General features: G+C 36.6%; 1 protein-coding gene across 1 annotated transcript in view; it reads right to left on the minus strand.

The window, feature by feature from the left end:
* The window catches only part of usta (uronyl 2-sulfotransferase a), a 91693-nt gene extending 74120 nt beyond the window's left edge, over nucleotides 1-17573 (minus strand). Inside the window, exon 1 of the mRNA XM_041252343.1 lies at nucleotides 17099-17573. Within this exon, the coding sequence (XP_041108277.1) occupies nucleotides 17099-17324 (226 nt within the window). The 5' untranslated portion in view covers nucleotides 17325-17573. The remainder of the gene's footprint in view (nucleotides 1-17098) is intronic.
* Between the last annotated feature and the right edge of the window lie 674 nt (nucleotides 17574-18247).

The raw sequence follows: 18247 nt of genomic DNA on the forward strand, positions 1-18247 counted from the left end.
GAGGAGCCATGCAGCAGTATAACCCAATGTAAAAAAAGGAAATTACAAGTTTCCAGAACACTGCTGTTAAACTAACAAAAAAAAAAACTAATAAAAATTGACATTTAAGAAATACGGCAAAAACACTCATGAAATAAACATTAACACCAAATCATATTGCTACTATACAGTACAAGATAATTAATTATGGACACCCACAGTCCAGTTCTATTTATTAGTCATTTATTTATGCTTCAACAGAATCTCGATGGAGATCAGTAAATACTTTATACTGTACTGGTCGAGTTGAAAGAATCCCTTAGATAGCAGGTTGAAACAGAACAGAGGGACGTTTGATACTTGTTTACAACTCCATATAAAAAAGGGAACCCATTCAAACATTGTTTCATGCTAATGAGTGTGTGACAGAGTCAGAATGATTCTTGGTGATAAATCTCCCTCCTGACCTGTGAGGGCGCTGTGTAAAGGTAACAGAGTGCTCTGGACTGGATGGCCAGATAATTCATTCCAAGGGTTAGGCGGAAGTCAGCCATCTAGAAAGGAGGTGGAACTACGGTACACTAAATAATCGACCCGAAAGAGAAACGATGTGGCAGCCGTGAATTGGAAAAGGGCGTTTAAAATATCGGGACTATAATTTCGAGGCCAACTCGTGGATTAAACTGAGCAATACGCAAACCACTGCGTATTGTCCATTATAATTGTTTACTGTTTTGTCATCAGACTTTGGATTACAAAAATAAACCTCAATTTCACCAATACTTTGTTGTCTGTCATTGTCCTGAGCACTGCAACCACTTTGCCACAGTCGGAATTAAAGTTAAGGTCTTGTCAAAAATTATGATAACCCTTTCTTGGTAATTAGTATGTTTAACAAGCTTTTATTAGACATTCCCTAGTAGTTGTTCAATTAAATTCAAACTGTGAAACTGTCCTTGACCTCCGACATACTGTAGCAGCAATGTGTGTTGAAATTCTAGCTTTCAAATATCTGTAAAGTATAGCAACAGCCTCTTGGTATTGCAATTTACATAGAAATAATAAAATGCATATGACCCAAGACCATATCATTGCTAATCATCTGCTAGTCAAAACAACTTATCCCAAATGAAAAAAATATGTCAGTAATTTGGACATGATGTAATGAGTTGCATGGATTGTTGTCCCTCACAGGACCCAACTTGATTTTGAAACTGCCTACCACTTTATAAATCCATGTAATTAATACCAGAGTCCAGATTCCGTCGAGACTTAAAATACAGTACTGCAACCCCCCACTGCCATAGCAACTTGCCACAGGAGGATCAGGCTAGTACTGGAAGGAGACTCTGGTACTGAAAAGGTCAAATAATGTGTGCATCATGTAGTGGGAATTGTATAATTTTTTATTTTTTTTATCATTGACAAAAAAAAAAAAAAAAAAAAAAAAAAAAAACCAACAACATCTAACCATATTAGAAACCCTGGGGCCTCGAAATCAGATAAACATGGTACATCCCCTGCAGTCCTACTGAACCAGTTAGAATTAAGATGCCAAGAAAAGGGTAATGTGATTGATCCAGAACTGCGAAAGTTTGCTTGACTCCAATCTAAATCAATTAGTGAAATCACTTGTCATTTATTATATAAAATGAAATTTAAAAAAATAAGCAAGCTATCTTCTTTAATATGGATATTATTTCTCTGCCTCTTGGGTATTCCTATGAAACACATATCCTGGAATGTTTTTCTACATTCTGATTAAATATGTAACTGCACATACAGTTTAAAGACCCAGGTTTGCAGTACTTCTTGGATGCCACTGTGTCTCACGCTTCCAGTAACATGAATACTGTCCAGTCACCTGGCCTGCTGTACTGACATACAGTGCATACAGTAGCAATGTTTAACACTGCACCAGAACCTTACATACAGTGGCTTGCGAAAGTATTGACCCCCCCTTGGCATTTTTCCTATTTTGTTGCCTTACAACCTGGAATTCAAATGGATTTTTTGGGGGTTTGTATCATTTGATTTATACAACATGCCTACCACTTTGAAGATGCAAAATATTTATTGTGAAACAAACAAGAGAACAGAAAACTTGAGTGTGCATAACTATTCACGCCCCCCCCCCCCCCCCCACCAAAGTCAATACTTTGTAGAGCCACCTTTTGCAGCAATTACAGCTGCAAGTCTCTTGGGGTATGTATCTATAAGCCTGGCACATCTAGCCACTGGGATTTTTGCCCATTCAAGGCAAAACTACACCAGCTCCTTCAAGTTGGATGGGTTCCACTGGTGTACAGCAATCTTTAAGTCATACCACAGATTCTCAATTGGATTGAGGTCTGGGCTCTGACTAGGCCATTCCAAGACATTTAAATGTTTCCCCTTAAACCACTCGAGTGTTGCTTTAGCAGTATGCTTAGGGTCATTGTCCTGCTGGAAGGTGAACCTCCGTCCCAGTCTCAAATCTCTGGAAGACTGAAACAGGTTTCCCTCAAGAATTTCCCTGTATTTAGTGCCATCCATCATTCCTTCAATTCTGACCAGTTTCCCAGTCCCTGCCAATGAAAAACATCCCCACAGCATGATGGTGTTCTCGGGGTGATGACAGGTGCTGGGTTTGCGCCAGACATAGCATTTTCCTTGATGACCAAAAAGCTCAATTTTAGTCACATTTGACCAGAGTACCTTCTTCCATATGTTTGGGGAGTCTCCCACATGCCTTTTGGCAAACACCAAACGTGTTTGCTTATTTTTTTCTTTATGCAATGGCTTTTTTCTGGCCACTCTTCCGTAAAGCCCAGCTCTGTGGAGTGTATGGCTTAAAGTGGTCCTATAGACAGATACTTCAATCTCCGCTGTGGAGCTTTGCAGCTCCTTCAGGGTTATCTTTGGTCTCTTTGTTGCCTCTCTGATTAATGCCCTCCTTGCCTGATCCGTGAGTTTTGGTGGGCGGCCCTCTCTTGCCAGGTTTGTTGTGGTGCCATATTCTTTCCATTTTTTAATAATGGCTTTAATGGTGCTCCGTGGGATGTTCAAAGTTTCGGATATTTTTTTTTATAACCCAACCCTGATCTGTACTTCTCCACAACTTTGTCCCTGACCTGTTTGGAGAGCTCCTTGGTCTTAATGGTGCCGCTTGCTTAGTGGTGTTGCAAACTCTGGAGCCTTTCAGAACAGGTGTATATATACACTGAGATCATGTGACAGATCATGTGACACTTAGCTTGCACACAGGTGGACTTTATTTAACTAATTATGTGACTTCTGAAGGTAATCTTATTTAGAGGCTTAATAAAAAAAAATATTTTTTAGAATTTTTTTAAAGTTATTTTTTTCATTTCACTTCACCAATTTGGACTATTTTGTGTATGTCCATTACATGATATCCAGATAAAAATCAATTTTAATTCCAGGTTGTAAGGCAACAAAATAGCAAAAATGCCAAGGGGATCAACACTTTTGCAAGCCCTGTATATGCCTATAATGCTACACACGGTTATAGGCACACTTGGATTTTAAGGCAGTGGGGTGTGACATGTCCAGTGTCATACTGTATATGACTTCCATAATCCTAACTGAGTTTGAATCATCTTGGGCTGCCCGTGGATGTATGGGCCACATATTTATCCTAGGGTTTGCAGCCACACAATATCCACCTCTAAAACTATACTCTGGGTTCTTCTGCTTATTTTTCTCCAAATCTAGGGATTGTTTTTTAACTTCTTTTAATTTAAACCACTTCTCTTCCTTACACTTCCAACTGAACAGGCTAACTGACCACTGTCTCTGAAATATGTGCTTGGCTTCCTACAAAATACCAGAAGCAAGAGGAGGAATGCAAGGAATTGTTTAGATGAACCACACACCAACATTGGTGGTGTTTGCTTCAAAGTTCTGTTTATTTAAAATGGCTGCCTTTTTTACACATAAAAATAGACAAGTGGCATGTAATTTCTGTTTGCGGTACATGACCACAAGAGTTCCGCCCAGTGCGTTTTTAATAGACTGCCTTTCCTCTCAGATTGCTGGAAAATAACGCACTGTGCTGTGCAAGCACTTGGAAATGTTGGCAACGTGTCAAATCAGATCTACAAGATCAAAAATCCCTTTTCAATTTTGTTTTATGTGACCTTTACTGAGAAGAAACATATTGTTATAAAAGCCAGATCTGCTCTTTAATTACCTTTTTTTCTGTGGGGGATTGTGAGTATGGTAAACGGATTGAGCCATTCTAAGCCATCCGCAAGAGGGCGATTCCAGCTATTAACAGTGCTCCAGATCATTTTTTCTGTCAGCAGTAATCACTCCCAGAATTTTGCCAGCAGGAGTAATGTCAAATTCCCCACAAACTGCAGTAGTACAGTTTTGTGATAATACAGTAAGTCAGGCTTTACTATTTTTGTAGCCTTTTGTAGACTAATCCTTTGAATAAATGTAGTCACTACTGGTATAGAATCCTCAAGGGGCTTTACACCCTGCTGTTAATCTGTACCTTACATTACTATAAGCAGATATATTGTACACTGTTGTGTAACATACTAATCACACATCATAAAATGTATTTAGTTTGATTATTTTGCGACTTTTGTTGTGGTTTTGCATATAACTTGTATGTCTTGTAAATTGTTGCTGCATTTTTTTAAATGCTTGGGCGGGTTAATTTTGATAGTTTATTAAAATTAGTTTGTCTGTTACTTTATTATTATTATAGTTTATCAACATACACTTAATTTGTTTTTCTTTTACTTATTCAGCTCATTTCATATCTTGATGCAGGTACATCATGACAAGTAATACAAATTTATTTATTTATTCATTCATATTGGTGCCTGGTGGCTAACTCTGTCTTAGACAACTTTTCAGCTATAAGAACAGTTTGCTTGCTTCCAGAGGGGTGTTCTCTTAGCCCAAGACATCTGAAGTAGTACAGTATTTCATGCTAGATTTCAAAATGTCACATTTTTTTTAATTTGCCATTTTTTTTGTATATGGAAAACTACAAAGCAGTATGTAATTCCATATGTTAACACAACATTACTCAGCAGGCTTCATTCGACTTTAGGAAGCAAAATTTGTTAATTCTATAGGGTGATGCAAAACTTTTGGCCACAGCTGTACAAAGATGTCTCTAACTAAGATACCAAATGACTAATAAGTCAAAAAAGTGATTGTTTTTTTTTTTTTCGAGTTTGCTATAGTGCTGGTGGTTGTTATAGGCAGAGACAGTCTGATTCAGCCGCCACTAGTTGGCAATATTTCAAAACAAGATATAAACACAAAATTTAAGGCCTCTCACACACAGTTAAAATAAGCCGCTATTTTCAAGTTCTCTAACATTAGCAGTTTTTTGGCAAAGTTCTGGCAAACTGGGTTAAATCACACAATCGTGCATACTTTTTAAAAGACATAATTTTGTGGTTTCCACAAGTTAAGAAAACACATCTAAACTCAAGTATACCCTTCCCCCTCACCACAACCACCCCCAACATTTTATAACTTTTAAAAACTGTATGTATGAGGGATGAGAACACCTAAGTAATGCTGCAGGCAAATCTCTACTGAGGTACATGCTAGTCTGAACACTTATCAAGTCCATCCTTGCCACGTGCAGCCTTTTTATAACCGTGCCTTTAACAAAACGACACCAGCTCCTATAGGAAGTGCATGGTCATGTTTGAGTGAAACAAAAGACCAACATCTACCATTACTGCACTTCACTACATCCTTATATAGTAAGTACACAATATTGCCATACTGTTAGCACAATCATTGAGCAATTTTAATCATAATAATTAATGTTTAAGTAGTGCTGCACATTGTGGTAGAAAGCACAGATTAATTTACCTGTACATTGTGAGTAAAACCGTGCGACAAAATGAATTCTTTAATTCCAAAACAACCCTCTTGAACAAAATGATGAAATCAGCAACTTGCTCACTCGATATATTGTGTACTACTGTTCAATACATATATTCATTTTAATTAATCATATCTTGTCGAGCAATGGTGATTGTAGCTTTTACCAAATGTCTAGAGGCTAATCTACATTTTCCTTGACTCAATCCTAAATGAAGCATGCTCTTGTACTGCATTCTGCTGTTTCAGAGACACCTGCCAAACTGTGTGTTTGTGTCTCAGGACTCGGCAACTTCCCTGCAAGTTTCAGTTTCCAGTACATAATTTCTATGCACTGTGAATAAATCATGATGGACTTTAACATTTTAAAGCTTCCTTTAAAATGTTGCATGGTTTGGCTCTACTGCTTTCATCTCCACAGCTTTATCATCTGATCCAATCCTACTTAACTATGATTCACAGATGCCAAACTCCTCTCTGGGCTGACAGCATGGTATTGGCCCGACTGCATCTTAGTACATTTACTCCAGTCCATCTAACAGATGACCACAATATAGTGCAATAGAAGTCCCACCAGCATCTACTGAAAAAGGCCTGTGGTCAAATTTTTTCATAAATTAAATGTACCATAATATAAAAGTAAGTTGCTGATTAACTTCATAGAAGGCTATACTTAATGAGGTTCTGTCCAAAACTGGCACGTGCACACACAAACCACAAGAGTCTGGCTTTTTCCTATACGGAAGCCCTGATTTCATAGAGGTCTGAACATCAGTCACAAAGCACACAGGTCCACAATCACGTAACGTAGAGATCTGGTTGTTATGTAAAAGTTGGAAGTCCATTTTATACACACCACAAACTGAAACTCAACGCTCTGGGAAAGTGTGCCAGCCTCAAACCGCTGCACTTTCCTTTACTCTCACTGGCACTGGCACAACTGAAATAACCTCTGCATTCAATGAACTGGACAGAATAAAAACAGACAACGCTACTAACAGCTTGCCCTTTGCCAACCACAGCATTGTCATACACCACAAACAGGAATACACATTTACTTTTAAAGTGCACTTATATCAGTGGTTCTCAAACTATTTATTTTGATGGCCTCAGAGTGCGGCCACCAACACTTAATTTTTCCTAAAAATACTAAGCATATCATAGGACAAAAATAAAACGACAGACATATGCCCTTCTAAAGTTTTTCATTTATTTCTACAATAAAACCAAACTGTTTCTCAGCTCTGTACTGGATCTTAATTTCCAGGCACTTCTAATAATAAGCTGGAGACACAAATTTGGGTTTTTGCTAGGTTTCTTTGTATTCCTCTGATAACCGGTCGATAGTAATAGGTTAATCAATCCTATATATTGATATAAATTAACACAACACCTAAAGTACATTGCTAACATATTTAAGTTAAATAAATATAAAAAAATGTCACTTTCCTGTTTCAAGCACATACTGCACAACTCCCAGCTAATTCTAACAAAGGTAAAGAGATTTGCAATGCTGTTATATCATAACATTTTACATCAACCTGTAATATTCCAGAATAGGTTGTTAAGGCTTTACTTTGCCCCACTGAATTAACTATAAAAGCAGAGGATGTCAAACAGTAGTTCATGTTCTACATTTTTCTTGTATGTATTCCAGGCTCAAACAGTACATAGCATTTACCTTGCAAAGTGAAGTACAGTACATGCATCTGTATCCCCAGATTCTGGCTTGCCAAATCCGTAGTAAGACTTTGTTAATCCCACACATCATTTGTTCTTTTTGAAACTGTTACACAAATTCTGGCAAGGTGGTAAATCAGTGCTAGGCAAAACACGTTGCGATAGTATTTCTAGTATCTATCAACTATGTAACTTATGTCTGACACTAACATGGAATTTTGCCTTTGAAATCATGTGCCGCATGTGTTTGAATATTCAGATAGTTTCTCCACACTAAAGAAAATCATATTACACTCCATAACGCTGTTTTCGTATCGTATGACTACTAAAGTCTTCTCTCGTTGACTAACCAACGAGCACTAACACGTAGCGAAATAGATGAAGATTTGTGACGCATGTCAAAATTAAATCTGATCAGAACAAAACTTCAGCCAGTCATCATGCAGTAATCACACTGCCGTTAATCATGACCAATAGCAGCTCACAGAAACGGAAGCAGTACAAGGAATCAGAATGCAAGCAACATGAATAGCATTGAATGAAAGTGGAATAGTGGCGTTGATTATGATAAAGGTTAATTAAGAGAGGAGTTACTGGGAGGCTGCTGGTGGCCGCATTTGAGAAACATTGATTTATATGTTTCTTTTTTGACTGAAGGACAAGAGCACATTTTAAAACAAAACCAAAAAAGAAAAAAAATGTATAAATTATTAACCCTTTCCCACTTTGATACTTAAGATCTGAAGAGGGCTGTTTTCACAAGTTAGGAGTTGACGTCTGACACAAAAATTGGCAAAACATGAAGAAAACACATCACCAGAGATTTAAACTCTTACGGGAACTGCATGTTTAAGCATGGCCCTCCCAAACCCCGAAGACATTTTAGGTTTTGCTTTTATGTTTGTAATACTTTACATTCAGTTACTCTCACAAAAAGAGGCATTGTATGATTGTAAATGCAAGAAAGCCCAAAGGTTTAACAGGTTTTGTTGTTTTTATTTTTTTTTCTACTGAATTGATCAATTCTCTCTTCCAGGCTTGTGATTTCTGTAAATCTTGATCACTGTTTCCATCAGGTTTTTGGAGAAAACAGGTTTATAAGAAATCCTGTACGTATGGAATGCCAGCGGTTGATTTCATTGGATCAGGCACTGGGCCTTGTTTTAAAACAGACTAGCAAATCCCCGGTTATTCAATACATTTTTCGTACGTTCTGGCCAATTTTATATTAAAGTCCCCATATCAAGTTCCTAACAACTTTTTACAAAATGATAATAATGTATTTTAATGCTTTACTCATTTAAAATGTCCAGTTGATATTTTGCCATGTGTAGTTTCTGCATTTTCACTGTCCCTCCAAACACTAGCAGGAAGGCATTTTCCAACTGTATGACTGTCGACCGCGTGACGTCGTCGGAGGCAGTAATAGATGTATTCGTGCAAACAATTTTAAAATATTTAAATGTTAAGTTCAACTATGCCTGAACATTGTATTGCGGCAGGTTGTTCTAATATAGTCACGGATGGTATAAGCCTCTTCAAATTTCCACCAGGCGAGAAACTTTGGGCTGAATGGGTTAGGCAAGTAAGGCAAACACTATAATTTTATAAGTCCAACTCAGCACTCGGTACTTTGTAGTACTTGAAGGTATAAAAGTTAATTGATTTATTTTACACCAACATTTGTTACTGATTAACACCTAAAGTGACTGTGAAGATCATTTCAGAAGGCCATCAACAACCAAGTCTACTGAATAAAAGCACTTATTTATTGTATTTTATCCAAACTTTTCCTCTTATTTAAGAGAATAGCTAAATTTCTGGTTATTGCTACATATCTCTCATTGTCTATGACTGACTGGAAAAGTCATCTGCTAATTAAATTGGGTATATACAGCAATGTCAACCAGCAGTTTAAGCAACCAATGAAAAATGGAAATAACAAGAGGTAAAACAACTCTTATGTTGAGAGTGAATCAGGAATTCACTCTCAACATAAAATAAACAACTGCAGATATAATAATTGTGATTTTATTTACTATGCTAGTTGGTGGTATTCTGTTATATATGTTTTTAATCAATCTCATTCCCTCAGTTATTTTTTCCGCACACACAGAAGCAAACAACGTTGAACTGACAGGAGAGAATAACTGCAAATGATTTGAGTACAGCACACACAAGTTAAAAACAAATAAATAAATCAATGTTAAGAGTAGAAAATCCTACCTTTTTGATACTCAAGGAGGATGTACTTAGTTCATTCAGTGAGAGTCAAGTGGTTAAGGTAACTAAGACTATAATGAAAAGCTAATAGTCACTAACTACCCAAATTACTTAAAATAGTCCTTTTCACAGAACTGTTTTAATAATGAATTGAACCTGCATCATACTTTCTTTTATTAGGAGCGTAAAACATTTTTTTAGTCTTTTTTTCCCCCACTGCATACATGTCTTTGCAGTTTTTATTCGCTTCACTGCAGTAATCCCATTGCAGACCAAGTCGTCTGACCTCCCCCAATAAAGACAATCCTGTAAATTCCTGAGATGCTTTCAGGTAAAAGGGTTAATGTTGCTTGTTAAGTTTCGGAATATCCAGTGAAATATTCTTTTGTTTCTATCGTGTCCAAAAGTGGTAGACTTGGGAAAGCACTGGGCTCTAAAATGTATTGCTGTGATGCCAAGGTCACCCTAATCTTGAACTGCTATTACGCATATTGTTCCAAGACAGTATTTTGTTTGCTAACTAGCAACTAGTGATAAAACAACATTGGCAGGAGTGCTAGATTAGATTCTCCTGCTGTGTATTTAAATATGCTATTTTGAATCCACATAGCAAATACAATTACCAGAATGGGAGAACTGTACACTGTGAAGTCTGCAAATAGCACTTCTTCCAGTGACTACAACTGTGAACTACAGTGTATATTCCTTATTCTTTTGCAGCAGTATCCTTTTAACAAAATACATTGTCTAATACAGACTGTGCATAGTAGTTGTGTGTATGTGTAAAAAGCCTTTATTTAGAGCTATCCACAGTCATTTTTAAACAACAGTGTTTCATTTTAATTGGGGTTTTTATTGACAGCATTTTGTAATACAGGCAAAGGCCAATCACAATGTTGGCAAACCCATTAAAAAGTGACCTCTTTGAAGATCTAAAAGCAAACCAAAACCCTGACGTGAACTCCTGCAGGCCCCTTTCAAGACTTCCAACCCTACAGAGCAGTACTGACACATGCAGTGGTAAATGTGGACGAAGTTTTAAAGTACCAAACTTCACTTTCATTGGGACCCAAGTGGGACAGACGCATTTTAATAGCATACTGGTGACATATTGAAGTAGTCCAGGACGCAAGCTTGCTTGCTTGCTTATCTTTTGGTTCCGGTGTATGGTAGCTCTCCATCCAGCCCTGCTCCTACACACAGCATAGAGCCCACTGAACTGAATAGTTGTGCCAGTCTCCATTGGAATTTAGGGTTTTAACCACCATGGCAACTTGACCATGTAATGCTCTATGCCAAACACTCTACCCTGTTGTAGTTTCAGAGCAAAACATCTTCACTCAATTGTAAATTATAATGAACATTTATTTAAAAAAAAAGTAGATCAAGCACCCTTTTGTCCTGCTAAGTACTACCATTCGGTCGGTTTTTCACTCACCCATGAGTATTTCAGTTACCCAGTTATCTAGTTATAAGTGAAAACCGGGTGGTATTGAAATCTTTTATTACTACCCATTTGTCTTGTCAATTTCTCTTGGACCAAATGCTACAGAATTTTTTTAAAAAAGCACCCAAAAATGAGAATAACATTTTTCTTGGCTCTCTCCTAGTTTGTGCTATCTTACTTAAAACAGCCCAATAATTTCTAAAGTAAAGCTAAATTGCAGGTTCCCAAAGGGTTTTAGAATTGTTCAGGCCATGCTGGGCTTTTTAAGGGAAACCACTGCTGCTCCACAACTTAGCAGAGGCTAAATCCAGAAGGCCTTATCCCAGATGAAAAGAGGTGGAGTGTTGTACAAATGAAGACTCGTGTGCTAGTTTTCACTTAATGACATTAATTGCAATGCCTCCCAAACAGCCCCTCCCAGAAAAAATACAGGGGCAGCAGCAGCCCCCTGGCAGCTCAACCACCCACATCACAGGCAATAACACCCTGAATGGCACAAGTTAAAGAGACCTCAATGAGTGACTGCAAGCACTTTGGCAGCCCAAATAACAGCCTTTCACAAATGCTGAACATCTATGCATGTACAAGAAAAAAACTGAAACAAGCTGGCCATCCATCCTTCAAACTGTACCTAAAATACTACCAGTCCCATAAATATTTACAACACAATAGTGCATTAAAAAAGTTTTAAAAATAAATGTTTGACAAGTTGAAAAATGTAGGCCATGCATGATGCAGTTCATCAGAGGTTCAACACAATGGTTTGCAGGACACTTTTCTGCAACCTACACAACAACTCTATTGCCTGTGTGTATGCATTGCAATAATAACCAATAGTAACTGCAGAACAATCTTTTCGCAAATGAAAAAGCCACAGAGAATATAGCACCTTGCTTTGATTTAGGTCAGAAATGATAACCATCTAGGGCTAATTAAGTTAAAAAATGTGTTTTCAAAAAGTATCAGTCAACGCTGCTGTACTTAGATAAACCTAATTAATTCCAGAAAGTACGTAGTTCATAAAAATGTGAAATATGTATCACAACGTGTTTACCACTTTGTCAGAATTTGCATAGCAGATTCTAAAATGGCAAGAGAAGCAGCAGCTTTGTCTCCTGCGTGGGATTAATACATTTTTAAAAAGAAGCTCAACACAGCTGTTTCTGACCCCCTAGATTAAGTTTTTGGAAGCAAGAAGTAAAAAAAGTCCAGATTAGAAAGTGCACACCAGAGGTGCTCGAACAATCTTTATAGTGGGGGTGCTGAAAGCCACTGAACAAAACTGTAACCCTAGCATGTCCAGAATGTCACTGTGTATGCATGTTTTTATTGTTGCTCCACATGGCGTGTCCATTTACTACGTCCACAATTTATTTAGTTTAATTTCCCCTTTTCTCACACAATAACTTGCTTATTTAATGTAACAAAGCATATTATTTAACAGAATACAGAAATTAAGTCACTGCACACCCAGAAATCTAAAGCTTACTAAATGTTCTCCCCTAATCCCTTGAACATAATAAAAACCAAGCTCTCATTTCCTAGAAATGTGAATTACCCAAACAGCTGTAAAGTCAGGTCTCTGTGTCACAAAAGCTGCTGATAATAATAAAAACAAAATACCCTATTTATCAGGTAGAACAGTTTTTGTATAGAAAATGTTATCAGCTTTGTTCAAATCCTAAAGAGAAAACAATAAGAGACACTTTTTGCTGCAATACAATAAATGCTTTAGTATTCCTCTTGCTGTATGCATATACTATACAAGAAATTAGGCTTTTAATGAATTTAGGTTGTATATAAGATTCTAGCTATCAAGTGCAGGGTGGTTCTAAGATTTCAGCCCAACAGGTCTGATATAACAACACTTACTTCTCAATAAGACAATTCAATCTTGTATGATTAATGGCTAAGAAGCTAGTAGTAACAACAATACATCTGCATTTCTTTATCCTGAAGTTATGTATTCCTATCAGATCCCAACATTTTTATCAATACAGTATTCAACACTTCCAGTCATTTGATATTTTTATACAGTGTAGTTTGTGGTGACAATTTGCCATTAGGTTTTTATTTTACAGTTACGGGTGTCACCGTAAGCCACAAAAAGCTAACTTATGTTGATTTGTCTTTTTCCAGAAAACAGAGTTTTCAATTAAAACACACTGGGAAACTAGCCAAGGAATGCTACCTGTAGCTCAAAAGTACATTTAGCAAGTTTCCAGTGCTTTTTTTTTTGTGGGGGGGGGGCTGTATTAACAGCACTTTAAGAAAGCCATGTACCTGAAAATTCCGACAGTACTAACGCAGCAGTCGAGGATTCAAGTGGTGCCGTATGGTTTGGTGCTTTTACACTGACAAACAGAGGTGACAGCGGCAACACAGCAAATCATATGTCAAGGACAGCTGTTGTGTTGGTAAATACACCTGATGCTTCTCATTTCAAGTAGATATCCATAGAAGGGTGTCTGGGACTCAGCTGGGTTGGCAAACACACGATGTCTGCTGCCTAGACCTGTTCACTGCCTGACTGTCCAAGATTGTAAAGTCACTGGCTGTTTGCGTCTGCAGTAGCACAGACACTTTGCAAATACTACCCATGAATTCACAAAGAACACTGAAACTCCAACCACACTGATGTATTGCCCTTTCAAGTTTTGGGGTTCATTTTGCCAAAAAGCTGCTTTGAGTCATTTTTATGGGAACACTCAAAAAAGGTATTTTCCATTACTAATTACCAAAGCTTCTCATATTCCATGCTGTGAATGACACACTTCTTTAGGCACCAATAAAGTGGCGCTAAAGTGGCGCTAAAAAGGTCCAGGAGCTTAAGAGCTTTTTGTCTACAGAGAGTTTCCAATAGATGGTTATTGCACCTTTAAGAGAAAAAGAAAAGGGTGTATGGTTGTTAACTAACTGATCATTTTGAGACCATTTACAAGTTTTAAAGGAGTTTATCCAAAAATTACGCTACAGCAGCTTCAACTTCTTAGATTTCATTTTCATTAGAGACGAAAGTCTTTCAGAGCTCTGTAATATTTTGCAATAGAACTATAAAAAAAAAACTGTTTTTTGGAGCATAGGTGAATAATTGCCAACTCTGTATCAAGTGACATGACTGATACATAAAGCTTCCAAATAAAATACTTCTAACACTACGTGGTTGGTGCTGCAATTACTTCAGGAGTTGTGGCATTATTACAACTGAGGATTTTGTGCAATTCATTATAGCAGAAAGCTAATTCAAAAGGTTACCAAATACATACATCACAAATGCCCAAGTTGTCACTCCAAGTGATAAGTGCGAGTCAATCAGTCAATTTGTTTGTGCCTTTGTTATGCTTTAAAAATGTCACTATAAAAGAAGCATCACGGCACGATTTGCTATGCAAAATATATATATATATATATATATATATATATATATATATATATATATATATATATATATATATATCTTTATTTTATTTTTTTTTTAATCAGAACTCTACAGCGACATGCACTATTATTTTCCTGAAATGTTTGACTTTTGCTCCTCACCCCTAATACATGAATTTAGCAACATCCATGTTTTTGTGGAAACTAACCTTATACAGGGCTGATGAATCTGAAAGACAAAAAAAGACCCTGCAGTGCGTTTCATTATGGGACATCTTTCAGGCAGCCTATGACTGGGCTCTCTGTGTTCAGTATGATGAATTACAATCTTTCAAAAAAATTACAATCTTTCAAAATTGTGACCAAAAAAAAATAAAAATAAAAAATATTATATATATAAACCAAAAAAAATAAAAAATAAAATATATATATATATATATATATATATATATATATATATATATATATAGTAACATCAAAAGATGTGGTCAAGACTTCATAGTCTTAATAGATTTGCCAGACCTCAACTGAAGTAAGTGAGCCTGCCAACTGAACAGGAATTCACCTCACTCTGGAGATGGGATACCCTTAACAAATACTGCAGAGGAAAGCTTTGCTGTAAACCATTTGGGTTCTTCCTGGTTGCAAAGCCAGTCTTGACTGTTTGTAAACAAGGCATTCACGGTCTGAGAAAGAATGTGTTTAAAAGGAATGCATTCTCTCACTGACCTTTCTTAGACTTTTAGAGCTTGTCACTTCTGCAGACAGAACTACAATTACTGTGTGACCCAGGTGTACAATAATTTCTTTCTCATCAAGTCCTTCAGAAAACAGTATTTCATTCACTGTCAAAAATGTGAGCTCTACACACTGCATGCATTACATGAGGGCACAGATGTACTCTTCTGCAGAAGAAACAAAATGTGGATTTAAGGAATATAGCACTACACTGAAGGCCCAGATTGCTCATAACATTCCTTCCAATTCTCTCTTCTCAGCAGTAGCACAACTGTGTATGAATGTTATGCCCTACAGTTTTTTTTTTTTAAAACTCATTTTAGTATTTGTTGCTGTGGGGGTTTTTTTTTTCTTTTTATCTGGACACACAGTTAAATACAGCTTGAAAATGTACAACGTAAAATTGCCATGACCAGGAGCAGGACCAGGGGCAGGGTCATGGTCATGCACACTGTATTTGACTCACAAAATTACAATCCTGCAAGCAGATCTGAAGATCTGAGAGGAAATTCTCCAACTAAAACTACTTTTTGAGAAAATTAAACAACTTGACAAACAGGGCCTTTCTCACATAGTAAAGCTCTATGTATTAACCTTGTTACAGTGGTTTGAATTTGAATCCAGGCTCAGTATCAAAACAAGTTGATTTATGGAGGGTGACACACTGGAAGTATATAAAGTTGGCAATTCTGAAAACACGTGTTACGATTTTTGAAAACAGCTCCTTCTTAAATTTATATATATCAAGGATTTAAAAACAAAACACGATTTTAAATATTCTAGTTTCTATAGATTTCTTTATTGATGGATAATGTCTCATACTTAATTTAACAATGAAGGTACCTAGACTATTGTAGCACTAAAAAAAGAACACTGATCCATAGGTATCAAATCTTATACCGCTCATAGTAATAATGTTAGCTTAGGCTTTTTAGAATGGACTTCCTTAACACCAAATCAAAAAATGTATAAAAAATAACACGTTTTAATTTTTTTTTTTTAAAAACCAATTAGCACTTTGTCATCAAATCCTTGTAAAATAGACGACCAAATGTAAGACTTAAGGTGTAGGTCCTTTACATTATAACGAAGCGTGTGTTTGGTAGCTTATTTTATACCTTGTTAATGGCACTGCTTCAACAATCTGCAGTTTACCATCCTGTGTAATATTTGGTGTTTTTTTTTTTTTTTGTTATTGAAAAATAAGCTTTAATACTGCAGCTACACTTTTTTTTTTTTACATTTTACATAAAATATTACCAACACAACTCTTTACAGCTAAAAAAAAAAAAAAAATCACAACCATTCATTGCAATAAAATAACTAAAGTTGAACCGCACTTCAAAAGGGAAAGTAAAATTGCATAGTATTTCATGATGCATACTTTCCACTAGTTATAATAATATTCACATAGTTTTACCCACACGGCACACATAACTGATGCCTTTTAAAACGGCCCTCTGTTCAATACGCTACGACAAAGTGTCCTTGGTGTGTATGTTAGTTCTGAATGTATCAGTTCTCTAGGTTATTACGTCTAGATATACCATCGGGCTGAGGCTGCTTTTTATTTTACAGACAGAGGCCCTTGTACGAGGGAAATGATTATTTTACCTAGGAGGTAAAGTAACGTTAAACTGTAAGCTTGTTACACGTCTCCAACTTAATGAAGACAAGCTGTACACACACGCTGTCACTGCAGTGCAATCGACAAAAAGCCTACCGTCTGTCTGCAAAATATAACCAAAAAAAAGCTGAACTGAAACACCAAAATGCAGTTCTTACCGAGATACTGTCGGATTTCCAGAAGGATTTTAGGGGGTCCGCCGTTCAGCTGATAGAAAAGGGAACCCAAACAGAAGAGGAACAGAGCAGCCATGCAGCAGCCATAATTGCGCGGTGATGATCTTATTAAAAAGATAGAAAGACAGCTGTTTCTATTGTTTTTCTTATCTGTGATGTGATTTTGGGTTTTACTTTTGTAGCGGTTACTGTTGCAATTCTTCATCATCTCCTCCTCACACACAGTCGCCAGGAACGGTCACCCATCCGCCTCTAGAAAGTGAAACTTTTTACTGATCATTTGAAAATAAAAATAGCAGTTCTAGTTTGTACGGTTTATTTATTTATTTATTTATTTATTTCCTTCCTTCCTTCCTTCCTTCCTTCCTTCCTTCTCACTCACTTTCTGTCTGTCTGTCCCTGCTGTGACTGGAGTATTTCTGCATGTGAAGTTCAGAAACCATCCTACACTGACTTATAGTTCAGCAGTGGTGTCATATTACTTGAAGACGCAAGGAGGAAAAAAAAAAAAATCTAGCGGCATTTTTGGTTTCCTGCAACAGCGACACCTTGGGGCAAAACTAAATTAAATCACGAGAGATACTGTAACGGAATGTTTTTTCAAAAATATTGATAAACCATGTATTTACAATACATCGAAAGAAACACATGTATGCCAATATAGACCGAAATTGAATATATTATCTTTTCAGGTTTATTGAATAATGATTGTTGTTATTTATCTAATTGCGTACTCGTTCTAAACTCGTGGATAACTGACATGCTTAATAAAGTCACGGTAATTAGGGCACCCACTCATGAAGACTGAGCAGGTTGGAATTTTAGCAATGCCAGTACAGAAATGACTACTAGTTGTCAACTTTTCATAGCAATGTGGCTGATTTTCAAAGCCTGGCACTCCAAAAGGTGAATTACTGTGTGTGTTTGTTTTTTAAAGAAGAAAAAAAAAGCTTAAAAGTTACAAGACAGATTAATTTAAGACATGTAAGTTAGTTTATTTTTTTAATATTGTACAATTTAAAAGGGTGTTTTTTTAACTTTTTGAAAAATCGAGTAATTTATACGTATGCGTTTAAAACCTTGAAAATCAGTCCCATTGTCTTTTAAATATCTGCATATTTCAGACTGAAG

The sequence above is a fragment of the Polyodon spathula genome, chromosome 6 (assembly GCF_017654505.1).
Source record: "Polyodon spathula isolate WHYD16114869_AA chromosome 6, ASM1765450v1, whole genome shotgun sequence".
In the NCBI taxonomy this organism is placed as follows: Eukaryota; Metazoa; Chordata; class Actinopteri; order Acipenseriformes; family Polyodontidae; genus Polyodon; species Polyodon spathula.